The 23813-nt window shown below is 43.0% G+C and overlaps 1 protein-coding gene across 2 annotated transcripts in view; it reads left to right on the top strand.

Annotated features, from left to right (window-relative positions):
• The window catches only part of LRRK1 (leucine rich repeat kinase 1), an 800699-nt gene that overhangs the window by 661147 nt on the left and 115739 nt on the right, over positions 1–23813 (top strand). For both annotated transcript variants that reach the window (XM_085644543.1, XM_085644544.1), the window contains exon 28: positions 21144–21338. In XM_085644543.1, coding sequence (XP_085500669.1) covers positions 21144–21338 — 195 coding nt within the window. The remainder of the gene's footprint in view (positions 1–21143; positions 21339–23813) is intronic.

The following is a 23813-nucleotide window of genomic DNA, read 5'->3' on the forward strand; positions in this document are numbered from 1 at the left end:
AGTAACCGTTAGCCATTTCCTATCTGTACCCCGACACTTGGACAAGTCAACCTGTAAAAGCCTTCAAATTCCACCCAGTTCCTATCCGCATGTGGACTGGCTGAAGTTATTTATGAGGGTACCTAAGCTAAATTTGTCATCATTACAAGAAGACTCAAATGACCAGTACCAGTTCCCTATCAGTAAGTCTGCCTTTATATATGATGGACGTCAGCCACAAACTGTGTTTTCTTTCATAATGAAAAACACAGACACCCTAATGGGAAACACAAAATTAACAAAACATAGCAAACTCCCACCTATCCATAAATATAGTTACTTTATTTTAAGGAAATTTGAAAATACAAATTCAATGTGATATCAACGTGTCTTTTGGGAGAGGAGAGGTGTTGGGTTCCTTCTATGGCAAGTAATTGCAACTCCACAAGAGATTTGTTTCCCAGAACCTAAATACATTGTTGAACAGCATTCTGTAAATCAATCGACATATATTTCTTTCACATATGGCTTTGCTTTTACACTATTCCATGAATCGTGAAATCTCTTGCTTTCTAATTTTTGACTGCATCATGCTTTATTTTGAAAACCTGCGCAAATACCATCTGTCAGACAGAAACACTTGCTTTGAGTTAGATGTTTAAATGCTTGCATTCGATTTTCTAACATTCTTTCACACATGTTACATTGCTGCAAAATCAGGTCGTTTTATGATGGGTATTTTGAAGTCTCCAGAATACGTCCCTGCAAACCTCAAATCTAGCTGAAAAAATCAATTTTTCCACACTATTTTGGGTGAGATCACCGTGCCGGAACAGATGTCCTACCACCCAGCCTTCCCCTCGTTCTCCCGAGTAAAATGATACATCACTTGTGTGGGTGGGCCAAAGGCCTGTGACTGTGAAGGGCCAAAAACATATGGATTAAGGGTATAGCACCGCAAATTCTAAGCTCTACATTTAAAAGAAAAAGTTTTCAGCTGATTCTGGTAGGTTTCCCAAGATGGCCCCTGAGCCCGGAGCCAAAAACTCAGGTGCGCCCACCGCCCCTTGCATAACCAGGTTGTTTTATGATGGGTAATTTTGAAATCTCCACAATACGTTTAGGGCCCTTGCCTGTCACGGATACTTGACCCACCCACACGAGTGAGCTACCATTTTTATCGGGAGACCTGGGGGAATGCTGGGTGGTGGATATTTCTGTCAGCCCGGTGATTCTTCAACTTTCCTACACAAACATTTGAAAAAAAATGATTTTTTTCAGCAAAATTTGAGGTTTGCAGAGGATTCTCACCCCTGCCAAGTACCACGCACCAGGCGCGATACTAACTCATTTTTGTGCGGTGGTCCGCCTCACTGCATGAAAATGCAAAGTCACGCATAATTTGTATTGCCTCCTTGACACCACCGCCGGTGCAAAGGAAGTCAATGCCGTGGCCAAACTCTCCCGATGAGCATGCAGTGCAGATCGCGTGCTGCTCCGGCAGAGTGTGTGGCATTTTTGGTCTTCACTGGTTGCCTGTTTGTGATAGGATCAAATTGAACACACTCTGACTGGTTTACAATGCGTTTAACACGACCATTCGTCATTATTTTCAAAAAATCTTTTGCTGGCACTTACCCAGCCGTGATCTTCAGGACAGCTCAGCTAGGTTGGTAGCTCTTCTTAGGATCAATAAAATGAGATGGGGAGATCGGAGCTTTTCGTACTCCGCTTCCAAAATATGGAATTCCTTGCCCTTTCATTTAGGATCTCAATCTAATCTGACACATTTGAGGAAATCATTAAAAACCTAGCTTTTCTCCTCCTTCACTACATAAGAGTTTGTTAGTTTATTCTATGGATTTGCTGAGAACGTTCGCGCCAAGGCGACGTCTGGCATTCGTTCGCTTTATAAGCTTTTTACTTACTTACTTAGAGTGGCATAGAGTATTGTAGGGTGAAGTGGAGTGTCATAGAGTGGAGTGACATAGAGTGGGGTGTATAGTGTGGAGTGTAGTGAAGTGTTGTATAGTAGAGTGGCATAGAGTGGTATGGATTGGCGTACAGTGGAGGAGGCGTGGAGTGTAGAGGCATAGAGTAGAGTATAGTGGAGTGAAGTGGTTTAGAGTGTGGTAAGTTGAGGGTGTGGAGTGTCGTGGAGTGGAGGGGCGTATTGTGTAGTGGAGTTAGGTGTCATAGAGTGGAGGGGCATTGAGTGACATAGAGTGGAGGGGTGTGAAGTGTCATAGAGCAGAGGGCCGTAGAGCATAGTAAAGTGTTGTAGAGCGTAGTGGTGTAGCATAGAGTGGAGTAGAGTGGAGTACCCGAGAAGGTATCCAGGCGCTTGGGCAGGTGCGTACCTGTGTTGTCCCCCAGGTGCTTATACGCAGAGCCAAATCTTTAGTTTCATGTGGAACTCAAGAAGTAAGGCGGAGGTTCTGTTGTGTGTAGGGAGGTCGTTCCATGTCTTGGGTTTGATGTATGAGATTGATCGACTGCAAGTTTTGCTTTTGCGGATGAGGGGAATGTGTGAGAATGAGACAGAGCGTAGGTGTCTGGTGGAAGGGTGAAAGTGTATGCAGCTGTTCAGGTATTCTGGTCCTGCGTTGTGTACGGCTTTGTGTGCGAGAGAGTTTGAATTGGCTTCACTTGTGAATGATTGACATTGAGGGTAGATATGCAATATTGGAGGATACTCTTTCTGGCAGGACTATGGTACTGGCGAGTATGCACTCAACGTGCACTAGGCAGACTTCCTTGAAGCCCTGGCTCCAATGTGCTTGCGCTTCCAGGCTTCAGCTCCGCTTTGGTGAGGAATCCAATATGGTTCTGGATTGGGAGAAAGATAGGTCACATCCTCCTTCTGTTGTGTCACAAGCAATAGCATTGGCAGCTAAATTTACATATTGACTACGGCACTGTCTGTTCCTGGATATTTGGAGGGAGCATTATGGGTGAGGAGTTCTCATTCTATTCTTCAGTGCATGCTGTCTGTACCTTTCTTGACCTGCTTGTGGGGGGACAGAGACACAGCTGTATCTACCAAGGGTTCAAAATATTTAAACATGGTTGAAGCCAATCACAATTCACTTTTACTTAAATTGGGTTGGACTAGAACTCTACCTAGGATCCCCTCTTGGATGCTGCCGGTAGCACCACTCTGGGATATGCCATACTGACCATCGATAGAGGAGCATGTTGCTAATTACTTTAAGGAGAATGTAAGCTTCACAGCAGATCGGGCAACCAAGTGGAATGTCTTTAAAGTCATAATTCAAGGCCATTGCATCATGACTAAGTGTAGTGTTAGAAAACCAATATGAGACACTTACATTTAAAATAGAATTGCGGGAACATGAGAGGGTGGCAGCCTTCTTCCACCCACAGTCGAAGTGAAGAGGCAACATGATACTCAAGTGACCAGGCTGAAACATGCAACTTACCAAGTGTATGTAGCAAGGCAGCAGGCAGCAATAGGGACACAGCTGGTCATCTGATGGCTTGGTTGATACGCTTGGAGGTGACCTAGACTCCCATCTGTGTGATCCAGGATTAATATGGCACTCTGTTGCTTACTCAAATTGATATAAACACAGTTTTTGCCCACCATTAAGTGAATTTGTACACACCGCCCAAGAGCGATGTCTCAGTAGGGCTGCAGCAATAGTTGGATAGGCTACCTCTTCGGTGCCTCACGCGAATCAAGCTCTCTGCCTTTAAGCCCTTATGCTATAGCCGAAATAGCTGCAGTGATAGAATTGCTCCCCACAAGAAAGACTCTTGGGCCGGATAGCCTCACAGGGAAATTCTACACCACTTGTACAGCATGACTTGCACCTCAATTATGGTCTATTTTTTCAGAGGAATATGGGAAAGGGATACCTCCATTGACACCGCGGGACCGCTTTTATAGTATTGCATAAAAAGGGAAGGGACCCTACTCACATGAAATCCTAGAGACTGTTATCTCTCATTAACACAGATGGGAAAATATCTGGCAAACTCTTGGCAGAAAGAATACTGGGTATACATCCAAATCCATGTGGGTTTCTACCATCTGGCAATACCTCTCACAAACGTCTGCGGCTTTTTCATGTTATGGAACACATACGACGGGATTTTATTTAGTCAGTTATTTTTCCACCAGTATCTAAAAGGTCTTCAATACTCTCCTGTAGCCGTATCTGTTTGCGGTCCTAAGGAAGATGGGTTTTCCCCAAACATAAAGAAATGGATTACACTTTTATATGCACAACCACTGGCCAGGATAGGCATAGGTCACACAATATCTTCACAGTGGATCATACATGAAGGCACTGGAAAGGGGGGAACACTATCCCCCCTATTGTTTGCTCTGGTCATGGAATCACTGATCTGCCTTCTCTTTACACCTAAATGGGATTGGGGCATGGCACTGCAGCATAGACACATTAATCAATCTTTTCAGATGATATACTGTTGTCTTTGCGGGAACCCAAGACCTCCTTATTGTCAGCAGTGGCTCTGATGTCTACGTTTGGCTAGTTAATTGGAGCAAGTACCGTCTATCTTGTTCTTTTCTCTTCTTTTTTCGTTTTGTTCTACGGAATGGCCTGAATAGTTGGAGGCACAACGATCCCCTGTGTTGTGGTAAAAAGTCACGTTATGGAACTTGGGAATCCAAATATATAGGGGCACATTGCACATCATATCCGGTAATATTGCCAGAGTCATCGCGTTGGCTAGGCACTCACTAGATTTTCCCCACTCCCACTATCAACCATGGAACCTGCTGATCCTCTGAAAAAATGCTGGAAAAAGGGTGCTATACTACTTTGGTAGTTGCCTGTGCTGTTGCCACTCCAATTCTTCAAGGAGCTCAGTATTCTGCTCACTCAACTGGTGTGGGGGTAAAGGGAGAGTACGAATTGCCCTCCTTTAAATGATGAGACCATGGACAGGGGTAGAATGGGAGCTCCGAACTAAGATGCTTATTATCTGGCTGCTCAGTTGCAGAGGCTGATGAGATGGTTATCGTCAGGCATGACTGAACACACAGAACTTCGACCCATGGTGGAGCCTTTAACGCTGTGCAAGGCAGTCCTCTATAATGCTTCAATGTTGTCCCCAGGCTGGGAAAGTTGCCCAACTGTTGAGGTGATTGAGGTCCTGCGAGTGGTATGCATCAGAAACCCCGCTCTGTCTACTCCCAGAATTTGACGTTAGCTAGGGCGCATATCCGTCACCATTGGACAGACGCTGGCATGAGTGTAGTTGGGAATTTGTATTCTAATGGTACACTGCACACATGTGACACCCTTGCAGATCAGAGTAAGTCTACTCATAGTGCCCTGATGATGGCAGCCCAGAACACTTGGGGACAAGGGGATATAGTGCCATCTACGAACACCATAATGCAGGTGATATTGACACATAAGACATTCAGACAAACCATATGTTCGAGGCATATGAGCTGCAGATTATACACTGTGCATAGATCGCCATCTGGTGTTGGGCCCGGATGTTTGCAGTTTGTTTTTCTTCTTGGACAGTGTTTGGAAGTCACGAGTTCGGTGACTCCTCCTTCGGTCCGTACTGCGCATGGGCTTCGGCTCCATCCTCAGATTGTTTTTTTCCGCCATCGGGCTAGGATGTAATACTTCGTGCTCCGGCTTCGAACCTTTCCAGTTCGACCTTCGACGAAAAATCCTCGTCCATCGAGATTCTTCAGACAAAATCATCTTCTTTATCTCTCTCTTCGGCACTTCTTCGATTCCAGGCATCGGCGGCGGCCTTCGGGCCTATCTCGACTCCGGTCTCGGCCAATGGAAAGGACTCCCTTTAAGAAGTGCCCTAAATGTGGGTCTAAATTTCCCCACACCGATTTACATCAGGTGTGCAACCTCTGCCTCTCTCCCGAACACGAGGCCCGAGACTGCCCCGCCTGCAAGTCTTTTCGATCGAAAAAGACTATTCGGGATCGAAGAGCTAGACGCACCATGGCGCACTCCTAGACCTCGGCTCCACCTGACATCTTCGGAGAAGACATCGAAGCTTCGGGACAGCAGCACACCGAACAGGAAGACGACCTCGTCAGCGCTTCCGAGGCCGACGACTCCGGCGTGGAGGAGGTCACACCGGTGCAGAGGGTCGTGAGTACTCTACCCCCTCCCACTCCCGCGCCCACACCGAAAGAGACTCCGGTTACACCTTCGCCTCCGGGCCTAGGCAAAACCAAACATACCGCTTCCATCACCCCACCTTCGGGCCCGGTGAAGAAGCATCATAAGTCTTCCGGCAGCTCGGGCTCGAGCCAGCCTACTAGCGGTGCCGAAAAACACCCTTCGGCACCGAAGAAAACCACACCAAGCTCCGTTCCGAAGCCATCGGTGTCGAAACCTGGCCTCTCGGTGCCGACCAAACATAAATCCCTCGGTGCCGAAACTCCCGTGCCGAAACCTGCCTCGGCACCGAACAAAAAATCGGAGGCCCCGAAAAAGCATGGCATAGATAAACCAAAGAAGCCGTCGGTCCCGAAAACATCGACGCCAACAGATCAATCGGTGCCGGAGGAACTATTCACGCCAGATCCTCTACAAAAGACTTTAACAAAGGATCCAAAGACTGGACATTTGACTTCGTCTTCAAAGAAAAGACATTTAGACAAACCAGCTCCTCCTCCACCGCCAAAACGGAAGGACTCTGCCACATCCCCTTTCAGAGTACCTTCCCCACCACCTCCACCTCCTCCACCCTCTCCATCTCCACCCTCTCCATCTTCTCCTCCCTCGCCTCATCGCTCTCCAACCCCGTCTCCAGACCCTGATGACCAAAGGGATCCATACTATGATCCAACGGATGCCCCACAAGACCCCACCCCTCCGGGAACACCAGACCCATGGGAGGATTATCATAATCCAGATGTACCTCAGGATGATCTTTATCCATCCAGGCCATCTCCACCAGAGGACTCCTTGGGGTTCCACCACTTGTTACAACGGGCGGCACATTATCATGGGGTGGAGTTACACACTGATCCAGTTGAGGAAGACTTCCTACTTGACAATTTTGACATCGCAGATAAATCTACTGCCATACTACCCATGCTTAAAGGGGTGACCAAACATGCGGAAGAGGTTTTCCAAAGACCCAGTCAGGGCTAGGGTCTTAAACCCCAGAATAGAGAAAAAATGTAAGGCCGCCCCCACAGATCCTGCCTATATTAAAGGACCTGCACCCTTAGACTCATTAGTGGTATCCACAGCTAGGAAGCGGTCCAATTCTCAGTCATCGGGTGAAGCCTCACCACCCGATAAGGATTCCAAGCTCCTAGAAGCGTCAGGCAAACGCACTGCCTCGCAAGCTGCCAATATGTGGCATATCGCCAACACGTAAGCGCTGTTGGCAAGGTACGACAGAGCGCACTATGATGAGCTGGAGACTATCATGCAACATCTCCCAGAAAAATATAAAAATAGGGCTCATGAACTAATACAAGAGGGAAAGACCATTACCAACACCTCTATTAAATGTGCACTTGACGCAGCAGAAACAGCTTCCAGGGCTATAAACACCAGTGTTCTGCTTCGCCGCCCCGCCTGGCTCAGAATCTCAGGTTTAAAGCCAGAGGTACAAGCATCTATACTAAACCACCCTTTTGACCAGCAACACTTATTTGGCCCAAAAGTAGACGAAGCCCTGGAAAAAATGAAAAAAGATACAGATACGGCGAAGTCTATGGGAGCATTACAGTCCCACCCTCCTAGACGCTCTTTTCGCCGCTCCTCCTTTCGAGGCACTGGCAGGGGCTACTCTGCCGATAACGCCTCCACATCCTACAAGTCCCCTCCTCAGACTACCTTCACAAAGGGCTATCAAAGAGGTGGATATAGAGGAAACAATAATAAGGGCAGGGGCAAAACCAACACCGCCCGTTCTGCCACACCGCCCACACAATGACTTTCCCCCGCTCCCCCCAGACCATTCCACTCCAGTCGGGGGCAGACTACAAAACTTCTTTCAAACCTGGGAGACCATAACATCAGACAAATGGGTGACCCAAATTATTCGGTCAGGGTACTGTCTCGAATTAACATCCACCCCCCCCCAAATATTCCACCCAGGCACCATACAATGTCGCAAGAACATACCACATTGCTCAAACAAGAGGTAATCTCCCTGCTGCAAAAACAGGCTATAGAGCAGGTCCCCATCAATCAACAAAATTTAGGGGTCTACTCTCTGTACTTTCTGATACCAAAAAGAGACGAGACTCTACGACCCATTCTAGACCTCCGGCCTCTAAATACATACATACATTCAGACCATTTTCACATGGTAACTCTCCAACAAGTTCTCCCACTCCTCTGCCAGAACGATCTTCTCACCACGCTGGACTTGAAAGACGCATACTTTCATATTCCAATACACCCTTCTCACAGAAAGTACCTCAGATTTGTAGTGGGCGGCCAACATTATCAGTTCAAGGTTCTCCCCTTCGGGGTCACAACCGCACCAAGGGGGTTCACCAAATGCCTAGCAGTAGTGGCGGCACACCTCAGAAGACAACACATTCACGTCTTCCCTTACTTGGACGACTGGCTAATAAAACCACGTCCTACAACCAATGTGTGCAACATACAAACACTACCATCCAACTGCTTCACCATCTAGGTTTCACGGTGAACCACCAAAAGTCCCAGCTGATACCGTCTCACACAAAGCAATACCTCGGTGCCACTATAGACACCTCAAAAGCTATAGCCTATCCCAATCCAGCCAGAATCGCAAGCATACAAGCCTTGCGTCAAAGATTCATTCCTCGGCACTCTCTCCCAGCAAGAGTGTTTATGAAGCTAATAGGGATGATGGCATCTTGCATTTTCATAGTGCCTCATGCAAGACTCCACATGCGTCCACTCCAAGAGTGCCTAGCACGCCAGTGGAACCAGGCCCAGGGGCAACTGACGGATCTGGTGTTGGTGGACGGTCGCACCCATCGCTCTCTGCAGTGGTGGAACACCACAAATCTTTCCAAAGGGTGACCGTTCCTGGACCCGGTTCCTCAGGTAATTCTAACAACGGACGCATCGCTCTCCGGTTGGGGAGCGCATCTATTACACATCACAGTGCAAGGTATATGGACGCCACAACAAAAGTTACTCCACATAAACCATCTGGAGTTATTGGCGATCTTTCTAGCCCTGAAATCATTTCAGAAACAAATCCCAGCCAAAGCAGTCCTCATTCGCACAGACAATATGACTGCAATGTACTACATTCAAAAACAGGGGGGGACACACTCTCCACAGCTCTCTCGATTAGCACAGAGCATATGGAGATGGGCAATCCCGCAAAAAGTCTTTCTCCTGGCACAACATGTCCCAGGGATACAAAACACCATGGCAGATCTGCTCAGCAGACAAACGCAGCAAATGCACGAATGGGAACTGCATCCACAAGTTCTTCACCCATTCTTTCACAAGTGGGGGCATCCTCAGATAGACCTCTTCGCCGCCCACGAAAACAAAAAATGCCCAAGCTTCGCCGCCAGATACCAGCACCCATTGTCCAAAGGCAATGCGATATGGATGAACTGGTCAGGCAAATTTGCATACGCCTTTCCGCCTCTCCCGCTAATTCCATTTGTGGTAAGGAAGCTACAACAGCACTCCCTCACACTCATTCTGGTAGCTCCAACATGGGCCAGGCAGCCGTGGTACACCACACTACTACAGCTCTCAGTGGTACCACACCAAAAATTACACCTGTCCCCATGCCTCCTAACCCAGAACCATGGAGAGATCAGGCACCCGGACCCAGCTCAGCTCAACCTTGCGATCTTGCGCCTGAAATCTTAGAATTTGGATACCTTAACCTTCCCCCTGATTGCATGAACATTATCAGGGAAGCCAGACGTCCTACCACAAGTGGAAAGATTTGTTATTTATTGCCGTAACAATACAATCAACCCTTTAGATGTATCCATACAGCACATCATATGTTACCTGCTCCATCTACAAAGGTGTAACCTGGCATACACATCCATCTGTTTACACCTAGCAGCAATTGCTGCTTACCTGCAAAACAGACAGCATTTATCACTTTTCAGAGTGCCTGCTATTTAAGCTTTCATGGAAGGCCTTAAAAGAGTAATTCCACCCAGAGCACCACCCTCACCTGTGTGGAATCTAAACATAGTTCTTACAAGGCTGATGGGACCGCCTTTCGAACCAATGCATAAATGTGAGCTACAGTTCCTTACTTGGAAAACAGCTTTTCTCATAGCTATCACTTCCCTTAGAAGGTTTAGTGAAATACAAGCGTTCACTACACAAGAACCTTTTCTACAGATACATCACAATAAGGTGATACTTCGCACAAATCCAAAATTTCTGCCCAAGGTCATTTCCCCCTTCCATCTCAATCAATCGGTGGAATTACCGGTTTTTTTCTCACAACCTCAATCTGTTGCAGAAAGGGCTCTACATACACTTGATGTTAAAAGGGCTTTACTTTACTATATACAAAGAACGCAATCTTTTAGAAAGACTAAACAGCTGTTTGTCTCGTTCTCTCCACCACATAAAGGCAACCCCATCTCAAAATCAGGGATAGCTAGGTGGATTGTAAAATGCATACAAATTTGCTATCACAAAGCAAAAAGAACATTATCTGTTCCACCTAAAGCCCACTCTACAAGAAAGATAGGGGCTTCTATGGCGTTTCTAGGGAACATACCCTTAGATGACATCTGCAAAGCAGCCACATGGTCAACACCGCACACCTTCACAAAACATTACTGTGTAGATGTGCACACCAAACAACAAGCTAGTGTGGGCCAGGCTGTATTAAAGACACTGTTTCAAACCACTGCAACGGATACCGGTGGTCGCCGCTAGGGTTGGGTACTGCTATATAATCTATGCACAGTGTATAATCTGCAGCTCATATGCCTCAAACGGAATATGCTACTTACCAGTATGCATCTGTTCTTGGCATGTAGAGCTGCAGATCTATACACGCCCACCCGCCTCCCCGGCTACCTGTATCCGTTCCATTCTATCTTATTTAGATACAACACACACGGGTTTCTTTACTATTATCACTATGCTCCATCTTTTCCCTGCTGGCGAAAAACAATCTGAGGATGGAGCCGAAGCCCATGCGCAGTACGGACCGAAGGAGGAGTCACCGAACTCGTGACTTCCAAACACTGTCCAAGAAGAAAAACAAACTGCAAACATCCGGGCCCAACACCAGATGGCGATCTATGCACAGTGTATAGATCTGCAGCTCTACATGCCAAGAACAGATGCATACTGGTAAGTAGCATATTCCTTCACCTTTAGGCTATTGTTTCTATTGTTCTGCAGGTAGACCTGACAGATATAAGGACATGCTGGGAGGAGACATTAGGTAAGGATTTATCAGACAAAGATGGGACAAAATGCTGTAATAGACCAAAAAAGCCACCCAGAATCCCAGATTTAAATATGCTCTAGTGAGCTATTTGCACCAGAAATATTTATTGCCAGAATGAATAGCTCACATATATTGTGTTTGGCTGATGTTTGCTCCAGATGTCAAATGCAGAGTGCAGATTTTAGATATATGATATGACGCTTGTCCACTTATCGTTCCTTATTGGCCACATGTGCTAGAGATTTATCTGAAATATCCAGTAAATTGTTAGCCCAAGACATATTGTCGTGCCTCTTCGGTAAAATGCATAAACCAAAAACAGATAGGCACATTCCCAAGTTTCTAGATCTAGCCCTGGTTCTGGCTAAACGGGCTATTGCGATGGCTTGGAAGGCTAGGCAGCCACCAGACATGAAACAGCAGTAGGCACATGTCCACAAATGGACTAGAGCGGAAATAGCTGTTTTAAGGAATAGTCCCATCGCAAATGCAATGGCCTCAATCTGGCTTAATGAGGCATGATACTACTAGCAAGGAGCTAAGATTTACGAGAGACCCCCATAGGCTCCACCAGGGTACTGAGATGCACTGATCTGGTATATCGATGGGGAGGCAGTGTGTTAAATAGGGGGTTCCTTGGTGAATGAAGACACAGGAGTCTGGAAATCTTCTGAAGTTGTCTAATCTTGGTTAAAGGTGTAAACAGCTCAGCCACCCAACTGACAGCAGGCTCATCTCAGTACAGATGCAAACATTCTAACTCTGAGCCAGGGCAGCTTTTACATTCCAGAACACACATACGTCACGAAGAGATGCTAAAGACTACAAAACACACAAGTTTCATTACATCATATCTCCCTCCTTTATATAGAACAAAAAAACAAAAAATGAAAGAACAAATAAAATAAATATCATGAAAGCATTATACAACATAGTCATTCAGATATGAAGGAGTACGAGAAATCCTGTTGGACCTTTTAACAATTTCAGGAACAGTTTTATCTCCAACATTATCTGGAGAAGCGCACAAATGATCATTTTTACTACATACAGCAACGCGACCCAAATTCCAAACTCTGTGGTCAGAAGTTCTTACAGCGTTGTCAAAACATTTAATAACCCTTATAGGTTTTGGAAATTTAGCACCAGAAACACAAAAACCAGACCTTTTAATCTTAACTAGATCACCAACAGAAACTTTGGTTGTTTTGACAGCATGTCTCCCATCATAATTTTCTTTGCTCTTTAAGCACTGCTGATCTTCCTTCTCTTGCCATGAGGTAAAATTCAGAACCCCACCCTTGACAGAAAGAAATTTATTAACCCATGGTGGTTCTAGAAAAGTATCAGGATGTCTCCCACGAAACAAGAGAAAAGGAGATTTCCCAGTTGTAGTATGGGGAGAAAAGCGATATACACAAACTCTCTTTGAAACTTCATCTTTCCAATTAAGATTCTGCTTTGCTAGCGAGACAGTTTCTTTTAGAACTCTATTAAATCTCTCAACAGTACCGTTGGACTCAGGGTGATATAGGGCACACTTTTTGTGAACTATACCACAATTATTAAGAAAATATTTCATATCACCAGAGACAAGTTGAACCCCATTGTCTGTTAGTATGGTTTCAGGAATGCCTTCCTTAGAGATAAGTTGTTTTAGAAAATCAATCACAGTATTGGTATTCACATTCTTTGCAAAAGATATTTCTGGCCACCTTGAGAACAGATCCATCACTACGACGATAAATGTGTCAGACCCATCACCATGTACAGGTCCTAAAATATCAAGAGCTATGTCCTTCTAGGGACAACTAGGGTGAGACCTTTTCTCCATGGGTTGAGTCCTAATCTTTAAACTTTTCTCACTAAGAGAACATTGAACACGTTCTCTAACCAAACGCTCTATCTGAACATCTAGGCCAGGCCACCAATAACTAGAGCGTACTCTTTCTTTAGTCTTAGAGATCCCTAAGTGTGCTAAATCTAACAAATCTTTCCTTAAAGACAAAGGTGGAACTAATCTGTGACCCCTCAAAAGCAGTCCTTCACAACAGGAGAGCTGATCTCTCACAGTCCAAAAATCTTTTACAGATGAACCTCCCTGTTCTTTATGATGCCAATCATCACGAATCAGATTTAAAACATTTTGAATGACCTCATCATCCTTACAGGCATTTAACCAACGCTCATGAGAAATTACTTTGTAATCAATCTCACAAACAAAATCATGAGGATGATCAAAAGCTGGATCAGTATGATTGTCAGATTGACTAGTCGGAACTAGTCTTAAAAGTGTGTCCGCAACAAAATTATCAGATTCAGAGACATGTTTGACAGTAAAATTAAAACCTTGCAAACCAACAATCCACTTAGAGATTCTTGGAGAAATAGAATGAATACCTTTGCTTGTCAACACTTCACACAAAGGCTTGTGATCAGTTCTTACTACAAAGGATGTACCCCAAAGAAATTTTTTAATGGCCCAATAGACCGCAAGAGCTTCTCTCTCAATTACTGAATACCTAGTTTCAGCACCTTTCAAACTTCTCAAAACAAACATGATGGTGTTGTCTGGACATGTGCCACCTTGATACAAAACAGCACCACGGCCTTTAAGACTGGCATCAGTAGATATAATGGAACATTTAGTGGGATCAAAATTTCGAAGATTAGATGCATTTTGCAATCTGAGTTTTATTTCAATAAATTCTTTTTCACATAACTCGTCCCACACAAATTTTGCCCCCTTTTTAAGCAAATTCCTCATATTGAATGTGGCGTCCGCAAAATTTTTAATACATTTATTATAGTACTCAGCCATCCCTAGAAAACGCATGAGTTCTTCTTTGGAAGCGGGAGCAGTTAGATTTTTGATGGTGTTCACTAATTCCGCCTCGGGAACTACCCATCAGCAGTTATGGTGTGACCCAAATAATCAATTTTGTCAAGACCAAATTTACACTTCTCACGTTTAATGGTAAGATTCTGAGCAGTAAGTCTGTATAACACCTGTCGAAATCTCTTCACATGTTCCAACTCATCACACCCATACACCAAAATATCGTCTTGGTAAACACAGACTCCAGGTAGATTAACTAATACCTCCATAACTCGCTGGAAGACAGAGGCGGCGGAGACTAAGCCAAAGGGAAGTCTTATAAATCTAAAACTTCCAAAAGTTGTAACGAAAGCAGTTAAATCTCTGGAGGACTGGTCAAGCAAAATCTGGTGGTATGCAGATGTCAAATCAATTGTACTAAAAATCTCGGCACCACGTAACATACTCAAAAGTTCAGAGATGTTTGGGAGTGGATATTTATCTACAAGTACACATTTGTTGAGCTGTCTGAGATCAACACATAATCTCAGGGACCCATCAGCTTTCCTAGCAGCCACTACCGGAGCCAACCATGATGTTCCTTCCACCTCCTCAATGATGCCCTGAGATTTAAGCTTCTCCAACTCTTTTAACATTTCATCTTTAACAGTGAAGGGAACATTACGTACCTTACTAGATACTGGAACGGATCCTGGAGACAATTTTATCTTATGACAATAGCCCTTCAAACACCCTAGCTTGTCTCCAAATACTTGCGGATATTTTTCCATCAGCTGAGTTTGTAAGGAAGAGTGATCAACCGACTTGATAACACTTCTCTCTTTAATAATATTAATAGGAGGAGTATTATTGGGGTCTAACATGACACCCAGATCTTTCTGATGCCACCAACTAATTATACTGTCACCCTTCTTGGAGATGTAGATTTTCCCAGAAGTAAAATGACCTTCATATTAGATCCACAAAATATCCACTCAGTTCAATGGGATCTCCTCCATACTTACTTGAAATGATAGTAATTTTTGCACCAGAGTCAAACAACACTTTTATGACCTTCCACAAGTATAAAATCTAATGGCCCATCACCTCCGACCTGAACAACAATCTGTCCAAATTCAAAATCATGTTGATCAGTTGAATTCTCATGACAAACCTCATTAACACTTCGTTTAGAAGCTTTGATTCTGCAGGCAATAACAAAATGACCCTTCTTTTTACAATACGTGCATATAGCATTCAAAGCCGGACAGGATTTATCATTTGCCCAGTGCCCAGTATTGTTACATCTATAACACTTATTTTCCTTACTAAATTGAAAGCGAGACCTGTTAGTTTGTTTGACTTTTGTTTGAGATTTTATCTGAGAGTCTTTTGGCTTGGAAGTTAAATTTGTGTTGACCACAAAAACATCTTTATTAAGATCTTTCTCAATTTCTTTGACACACTCTAGTGAATGTTCAATTATTTTGGCCACCACTTGGACTTCATCCAGAGAGGGTTCATCCTTGAGCCATAATTCATCACGCACTTTCTCAGACGCACAACCAAGCATAAATTGATCTTGTATTCTTTCGTCAATAAGTGTATCAAATTTACAGGTCGAAGCTAAACGTCTTAGATCAGTAACATAATTTTCAATACTTTCACATTCTTTTTGCATACATCTACTAAAATGGTAACGTTATAAAATAGTACTGACATTAGGTAAGTAATGTGCATCCAGTTTATAGATACACTGCTCAAATTCATTCATATTTGCTGCAGCACTGTCTGGAACGTCTGGAAGATGATTGAAAACATCTTGCCCCTCCGATCCAAGACAGTGCATGAGCAAAGCAGTTTTTCTCTCAACATGGAGAGAGGTACCACAAACGCGAGCATAACGCTCAAAAACCTTTTTCCATTTAGACCATTTGATAGGAAGATCTCCTGGAGATTGTAAGAAAAATGGAGATGCAATAATGTTCTGCATGACTTTTATATGCTCTGTACAATAAAAAAAAAATATGCAGAGAATAAGGTTAAAGTAGATTTGTCACAAATAACATTAATAAAGTACAAACAAGAATACGGGAAATAATTGGTGACAGAAAAAATTATTGTTGTGCGTGTCAGCGCCGTAGGTAGAACTGTAATAAAATGTGGACAAAACACGCTGAATGCAAATGAAGCTGTGTGTCAGCGCCGTGATGAAGACACACTGGATGTAAAAGAAGCTGTGCGTGTCAGCACTGCAAGTAGAATTGTAATAACATGTGGTGAAGATACGCTGGATGTAAATGAAGCTGTGCGTGTCAGCGCCGTAGGTAAAATTGTAATGAAATGCAGTGAAAACCCTCTGCAAAGAAAATGTGGTGAAGACACGCTGGATATAAATGAAGCTGTGTGTGTCAGCGCCTTGGTGAAGACACATTGGATGTAAAATAAGCTGAGTGTGTCAGCACCGTAGGTAAGTCTCCAGATAGCTGTGTGTGTATCAGCATAAAAGTTTATTGAAGCGTGCACACAAAAAAGGAAAGCACGTTGAATCAAGAAGGAGCCGTGCGTGTAATCAGACTTTGTGTGAACAAGGCGAACACTCCGTAAAAAATAAGCTGTGTGTGTCAGCGCTGTAGATTGCTCTGGACATCAGTGTAATAAAGCAAAAGTGCATGAAGAAGACACGCTGTACATAGATTAGCTGTGCGTGTCAGCGCTGTGAACTAGCGTAGAGTGGAGGCTTTGCTAAGAGATTGTGTCCACTCAGAGAGCGTCGGCGTAACCAGGTAACAGGAACAAAGATAGTTCCAATTGAAGACAGGAAGCCTAGGACACTGCGTTTCACTGGCAGAACGTCAGACCTTCTGTGACGGGTGCAGCAAATGTAGAACGCAGCGCTTCACTGGTACGTCAGACTTTCAATGACGAGTGAAGAGAAGGTAGAATGAAGAGCGTGACAGCGCGTGAGAGCAGTAGGTGCAATTTAAATCTAAATAGGGCAACCGCCAGGTCCGCGGTAAAATATATTGAGTGTTTTAATGTTGAAAATGAGTCAAGTTAAGTCCCATAAAATTTCAGTTTAAAACACTAACAGCGCTGTGTTATAAACGTACACCGAGAAAGTAAATTTCTCTTTCTTTTGAACCCCGCTTTAAATGTACGGCGAAAAAGTCAATTACATTGTAAGCAGAAGTCTGAAAAGTAATTCGACTTGATAAGCTGCACGCACTGAGTATAGAAAAAAATAATCTTACTTGAGAGTTTCATTTTAAAATGGAGTAAGACCGCATCGAAGTGACGGCTTCTTTAATTATCCCAAGATGAGGTTACCGCTGATTCATGAAGCTGGAGTTGAGCTGTTGTTTACCCAGTCGTCGCCAGTGTTAAATAGTGGGTTCCTCGTGAATGAAGACACAGGAGTCTGGAAATCTTCTGAAGTTGTTTAATCTTGGTTAAAGGTGTAAACAGCTCAGCCACCCAACTGACAGCACGCTCATCTCAGTACAGATGCAAACATTCTAACTCTGAGCCAGGGCAGCTTTTACATTCCAGAACACACATATGTCACTAAGAGATGCTAATGACTACAAAACACGTAAGTGTCATTACAACAGTGTGTGACCCTGTGATGAGGAATCCTAGGTTACATACTTTTCCCGCATATTCGATTCCAATGCGGAGGGGGTGATATCACAGAATGGATCTATATCCCCTCTCACCAAACCCCTTTTGATTTTCGATCATCATGAGATCAGAGAAGCCCTCATGCAGTGCTCTAGCAACAAAGCGCCCGGACCGGATTGTACTCCTATAGATTTCTTCATTGATCTGCCGGACTTATGGGGTCCTGTGCTGACAAACGTTTTTAACGCATTCGCCCAGGTGGGTCCACCAGACTCATGGAAGAAATCAATTTTAATTCCAATTTATAAGAAAGGAGACCAATCCGAGGACAAAAACTATAGGCTAATTTTGTTGCTGGACAACACAGCAAAACTTATGGGTAGGGTTTTACTGAACAGACTAGAGGAATGGGCAGCCACTGATACGGTCCAGTATGGCTTTAAAATGGGAATGGGCTCCCAGGACCAGTGCCTTAACCTAAGTCTCCTAATCGCCAAGTATTCCCAAGCGAAACCTGGCAGGTTATACTTGGCGTTTATGGACCTGTCCGCAGCATTTGACTGCATGGCACATCAACACCTATGGAAAAAATGGGCCTAAATGAGGCCATTACACTTTTTATTAGGCAACTTTATTTATCAGCCACTGCCAGTGTCAGATACGGGAGAGAGGGGGAGTGCACCAGGGCGTTTCCAATCAACAGGGGAGTCCGACAGGGTTGTGTACTCGCTCCATTCCTTTTTTCCATTTATACTAATGGGGTAGAAGCTCCCCTGTTGGACTCAACACCAGACGTTACCAAAATTAACAATGTTCGCACCCCAATTCTCCTGTACGCTGATGATACGGTGTTAATTGCCCGCACGGGACTTGCCCTGCAAAAGTTACTAGATATCTATGTAACCTACATGCAAAAACTAGGGCTAAAAACTAACGAAGCCAAGTCCTTTATATTAATCACTGGCCGGAAGGACAGGAAGGTCCCATGCTTCCATATATCTGGCCAGAAAATTGCTCACAATGACACCTTTTCTTACTTAGGTGTAACATTTGATAGGCAACTATAAGGGTCCAATATGCTCACCATTAGGGATTTATCACTTGGGAAAAGCATTATTGCTCTTCATTCTTTTATTAAAAAAATGGGGGCGAAACCCATCAACATGGTTAAAAAAAAAAGTTTACACAGCCAAATCTGTGTCGGTAGCAACTTACGGGGCAGGCATATGGGGTTTTACTAACCCCTCACCCCTCCAAACCATTGAGCACACCTTTTGGAAAACACTAGTTGGCCTCCAATTTTATTGCCCATACAGAATTGGATGTCCCATATGTTAACGATACACTTAACCTGGCTCCAAGCATCTTGTGGCACTCTTATCTGGAGAAGGGAATCCATTCATGTCACCCAAAAGCTAACTGAAGACTGCCTATCTCTGGAATATGCCCATAGAATCCCATGGATCTCTAACATTAAATCCACTCTTTCTTCTCTAGGCTTAGAGCGTCTATTTGTTTCTCCCAGTGACTGCTCCAACATCTCAAAAAGGGAGATAAAATTCCGCTTCCTCAAACAAAGGGCCAATGTAAGATTGAAGACAAACTCCACAAAAGTATCGGTCAAATTATATTTAGAGGGACCAATGGGACAGGAAGGGGCATCTTTATACTTATCCACTGTGACATACTCGCGTCATAGATTCTTGTAATCAGATTTTGACTGAATTTTATCCCTTGTATGTTGGCCCATCCAGCTGGAATTTATTCCATAAATGAATTACCATTTTGCCCTTGTGATGTTGTTTCCGTACAATCAAATTTACACTTTTTTTGTGTGCAAATTTTATATGCAAAATATTTTTATTTCCACCGATGTGTAAATACCATTTTGAACAATGTTGTGTAGCAATGCACTTTTTACAATCTGTTTGTTTCTCTGTGGCGTCTTTTTTTAATTCAATCATGAAAGATCAGGCAATTGCATAATATCCAAGAATGAATTTCAAACATTTGTTTCTATCAACTAGGTTTTTATTAACTGTTTCTTAACTATGAATGCTACGAACCTTTTTACCATGGTTATGTAAATAATTCTTTTTTGTATGGATGTTTTTTAATTGTGTTTATCCGTACTTTTATGATCTTATAATATAATTATCTAATAAAGTGAATTGACTGACAGACTCTGTGACTACTGTATGTTAATGGGCTTGTCTGCATTCATTTGCCATAAATTGGGTGTTGATGATACTCACCCTTTTTCTCATTGTTGAGAACACACTCAATGAGTATATATGTGCCCCCCACAATATGTACACCCCTATACTCTCACCTGTAATGTTTATAGATGGTGTAGAGACAGATACTAAGTTAACAGACACCACCCATTGGATCACAATTGTTTATTCATTGCTCTGTTATAATTGCTTTAAAGTCATTCTCAGTAAATGTAACATAAAGAAATATTGCTACATATGCTCACTGATGATGCTCAAATATTGTTGTATGAATCTTTTTTCTGAAGCACTTTATCCAATTCCTTTTATCCTGTCTGGAAGACTGTGTCACCTTTTATGGAAAACAATTTAATAAAAAAAGGTCTAGGTGTATCATCCAGCATGAATTCATGCCTCACTCTCTGACACATCGAGCCTGATCAAAATATAACTGAATCACAGTATTACAATTATACTTGGCAATTCATTGTTACTGCTCTAAAAGAACCATATTCACTGAACAGTGTATATTTAAAATTCAAAAGCAAGAGAGATGATCCCATTAGAAAATCAGGACTTTCAGGTGGCAGGGAGACACCACAAAGGCTTGACTATGCTTGAGTGTTCATGTCTACCGCCCCTCTTAGTTATCCCATGGTGCCACCTCACTCTGATCTTTTTGGCTTACTATGTCTTCTGGTGCCCTAGACCACCCCCTCAGTAGAGGTGAAGCTGACAATGACAACTACCTTGGATCCCTCTTCAGGGCTTCTATTCCCAGATACTCACTGAATACTTCTAATTGTCTTTTGAAAAATTGTTGAATATTCTGGACTTTCATTAATAATGCAGAGTAAAATCCAGTACTTGAATTGACCAGGTACTTTTTAGGAGATGTGCAGGGCAATTTTATAAAGGCATGTGGTGGGTCCTTCTGAGAGTACCGGCTGAGGAGTCAGAATTTTAGAAATAGTCTATCCAATATTATTGAAAATTTGGTGGATAAATTAAAATGTATAAAAATACATGGCCTAGCGTTTATTCTAAAATGCCTGTGTGACGTATCCAGGCTATTACTGTATGTCATGCATTTTCTCCTAAAGGTGGACATGTTCTCCTACGGTATGGTCTTGTATGAATTGCTGTCTGGGCAGCGGCCAGCACTGGGTCATCATCAGCTTCAGATTGCCAAGAAATTGTCAAAAGGTATCCGTCCTATACTGGGGCGACCAGAGGAAGTACAGTTCCACCGACTGCAAACTTTGATGATGGAATGTTGGGATACTAAACCTGAAAAGGTAACTCACCATTTTGCAAGACTGTGTACTGTTATCAATAAATTAAGTTGTCTTCAGCAAAGAAAAAGTAGCCTAAAATGCTTGCGTACATCATATCATTTATGCCACCAGCTTAAAAAACAGAATTATCTATTTGAAGAACAACGCTCATGAGCACCTAGGGCTCAATTTGTTCCATGTCTAAAGCACTAATTGAAGATTAGTTCAATTGTGTCTTTTTCTTAGTTTTTTTTTCTTTGACTAGTCCCAACAGCCTAGATACATTGTAAGTGCTCCATTGGAGTCTTTTATCATTTTAATGTAGACATCTTATTTACATTGCGTAAAAATGGAAGGAGACTCCTCTGAAGATATTTATGGAAACAAGCCACTAATTGGTTATGATTATGATAAATAGTTTATTTTTGTTAGCCTGTTTCCCTCTCAGCTGCTTACTGAGGCACCATACCTGCTGTTTATTGACAAACTTAGCCTTCTCTAGCATCAAAAGGACCAAAGGTCAAAGAAAGTAGACCATGCCTTGTTCATAGTTTATCTTTCTGTCATTCACAGTATAGCTGAATACCCAGTTTGTAATAAAATGACATCTATAAAGCTGAGCGATAGAGAACAGGCTTACAGATCTCGCTGAGAGTTCTGATGAAGAACGTCAAGGAATACTTGGTCGATATCAATATTTTCATTCTGTCATTTATGCATTAGATGTTGTGTACACCAATGGCTCTAGGATACACAAACTTTGTTTATAAACATATGGTAAATGTTTCTGCCTTCCTATTGAAAAACACCTTCCTCTCCTTTTTGAGCCTAAGGGGCATCAATCTTGACCAAACTCTAAAGACGAGTCCCATTCCAGAAGGATATTCTGACCACCGCACAAGGGTCATAGTCCAACAAGACCAAGCGGCTCAAATAGACCAATCAGCCCTCAGAATCATAACTTCTCCAAGGACCACCTGTGCCTTACTGGTGTCAGCAGGGCAACTAACATTATACATCAGGTGTTTTCTCATTAATCTGCTTCCCCCTCCGTGGCAGAAGCTGCTTCTGAAAAATAATATTGATGGCCGCGGATCAACCAAGCTATGACTGTATAGCAGATTTGCAGTAACAAATATATTCCACTTAATGGTTCCGCAGGATGAAGGTACATTTCCCAAAATGGCATTAAGATGTTTTCTCCTAGTGTATGGGTAAATTAAAAAAAACAAAGATTCTGTGTAGGACCACCGTAGTTTTTATTGCTGCCAAACATAGACTCCATTTACAAAAATGTAATTTCTAATGGGCCACCATATACGGGGTGATCCATCTAATTGCATTTTGGATGGTGTCAGCATAATAGGGCTTGATATTGGGAACACTGGTCCCCTCCTGCAGATAAAAGACCAATTGAAAATGAATACAAGACAAAATAATATCCAACATCTGCCAAGCTATCACAACCAGAGCCACACCTCCTGGCTAGAAAGCTCACCACCTTCAATGGTCCTCAGGGCTCCATCAAAATGAAGATGTGTAAGGAAAGGAACAGGGCTTCACCATCTATGCACCTATGATCTGGAGTGACCTCCCTCTATCCATTAAGACTGCCCCAACCATAATCCAGTTTAAAAAGAGCTAAAGACACACCCCTTTAAAAAACACTACAAAATCTCACATAACAGTTCTCTTCTGCTCTCAGAACCCAGCTACCACTCGTTGGCTGTATGGTCGCTTTTGACCCTGTGCACAGTCTACTTCCCTTTGGCTCACTTCAGACAATACAAATACCACATATGTACAGAAAGAGGTAATGTTTATAAGAAGTAGCAAAGTGATTGGTTTCATGATTCAAATTCCAAAGAATCAACTAAGACTGTAAATGCAAGGGCAATGCTTAATATCACTTCCTCAGTATGTTTCATGCCATGTGATTAGATTAGTGCGGAACTGGCTGGGAGAATGGACTAGGTGGGAAATCTAAGATTATATTTGTAGTTTAGAAGATAATTCTCTCTGCGAAAACAGTCCCAACTCAAAACACGTCCAGCAGGATTACCATGTTAAGGCCATAGAGGCAGGTCTTTACTGATCATTTCTTCGATGTTCTGGTATGTCGTTGAAGACCACATTCTGTAGTAGCATCAGAAAGCTCTTTAATTCTGAACTTCTCGATTCAGCATCTAGTGACATGTCTGCTTCACAGGAAGCCCTTTTCCAACTATTGATGTTATGACTTCCAGATAAAGGGATTTCTATTTAGACCTTGTGAATGTGCCATAAGTACCACTGAAAAGAAATTGTCTTGAAGAAAGTAGTAGTAGTAATAATGGTATGAAAACTAATTTTACCCAAAATAATGTCTGGTCTTTGTACAAAAGTAAAAGTAAATCTAATGTACTTTGCATTATTTTCTTGTACGGCAAAAATATTCTGTAGATTGATTCTATGGTTCTCAGCTTGTGACAGCCGCATTTCGTATTCATGATACAA

Source organism: Triturus cristatus, chromosome 3_1 (assembly GCF_964204655.1).
Source record: "Triturus cristatus chromosome 3_1, aTriCri1.1, whole genome shotgun sequence".
Taxonomy (NCBI): domain Eukaryota; kingdom Metazoa; phylum Chordata; class Amphibia; order Caudata; family Salamandridae; genus Triturus; species Triturus cristatus.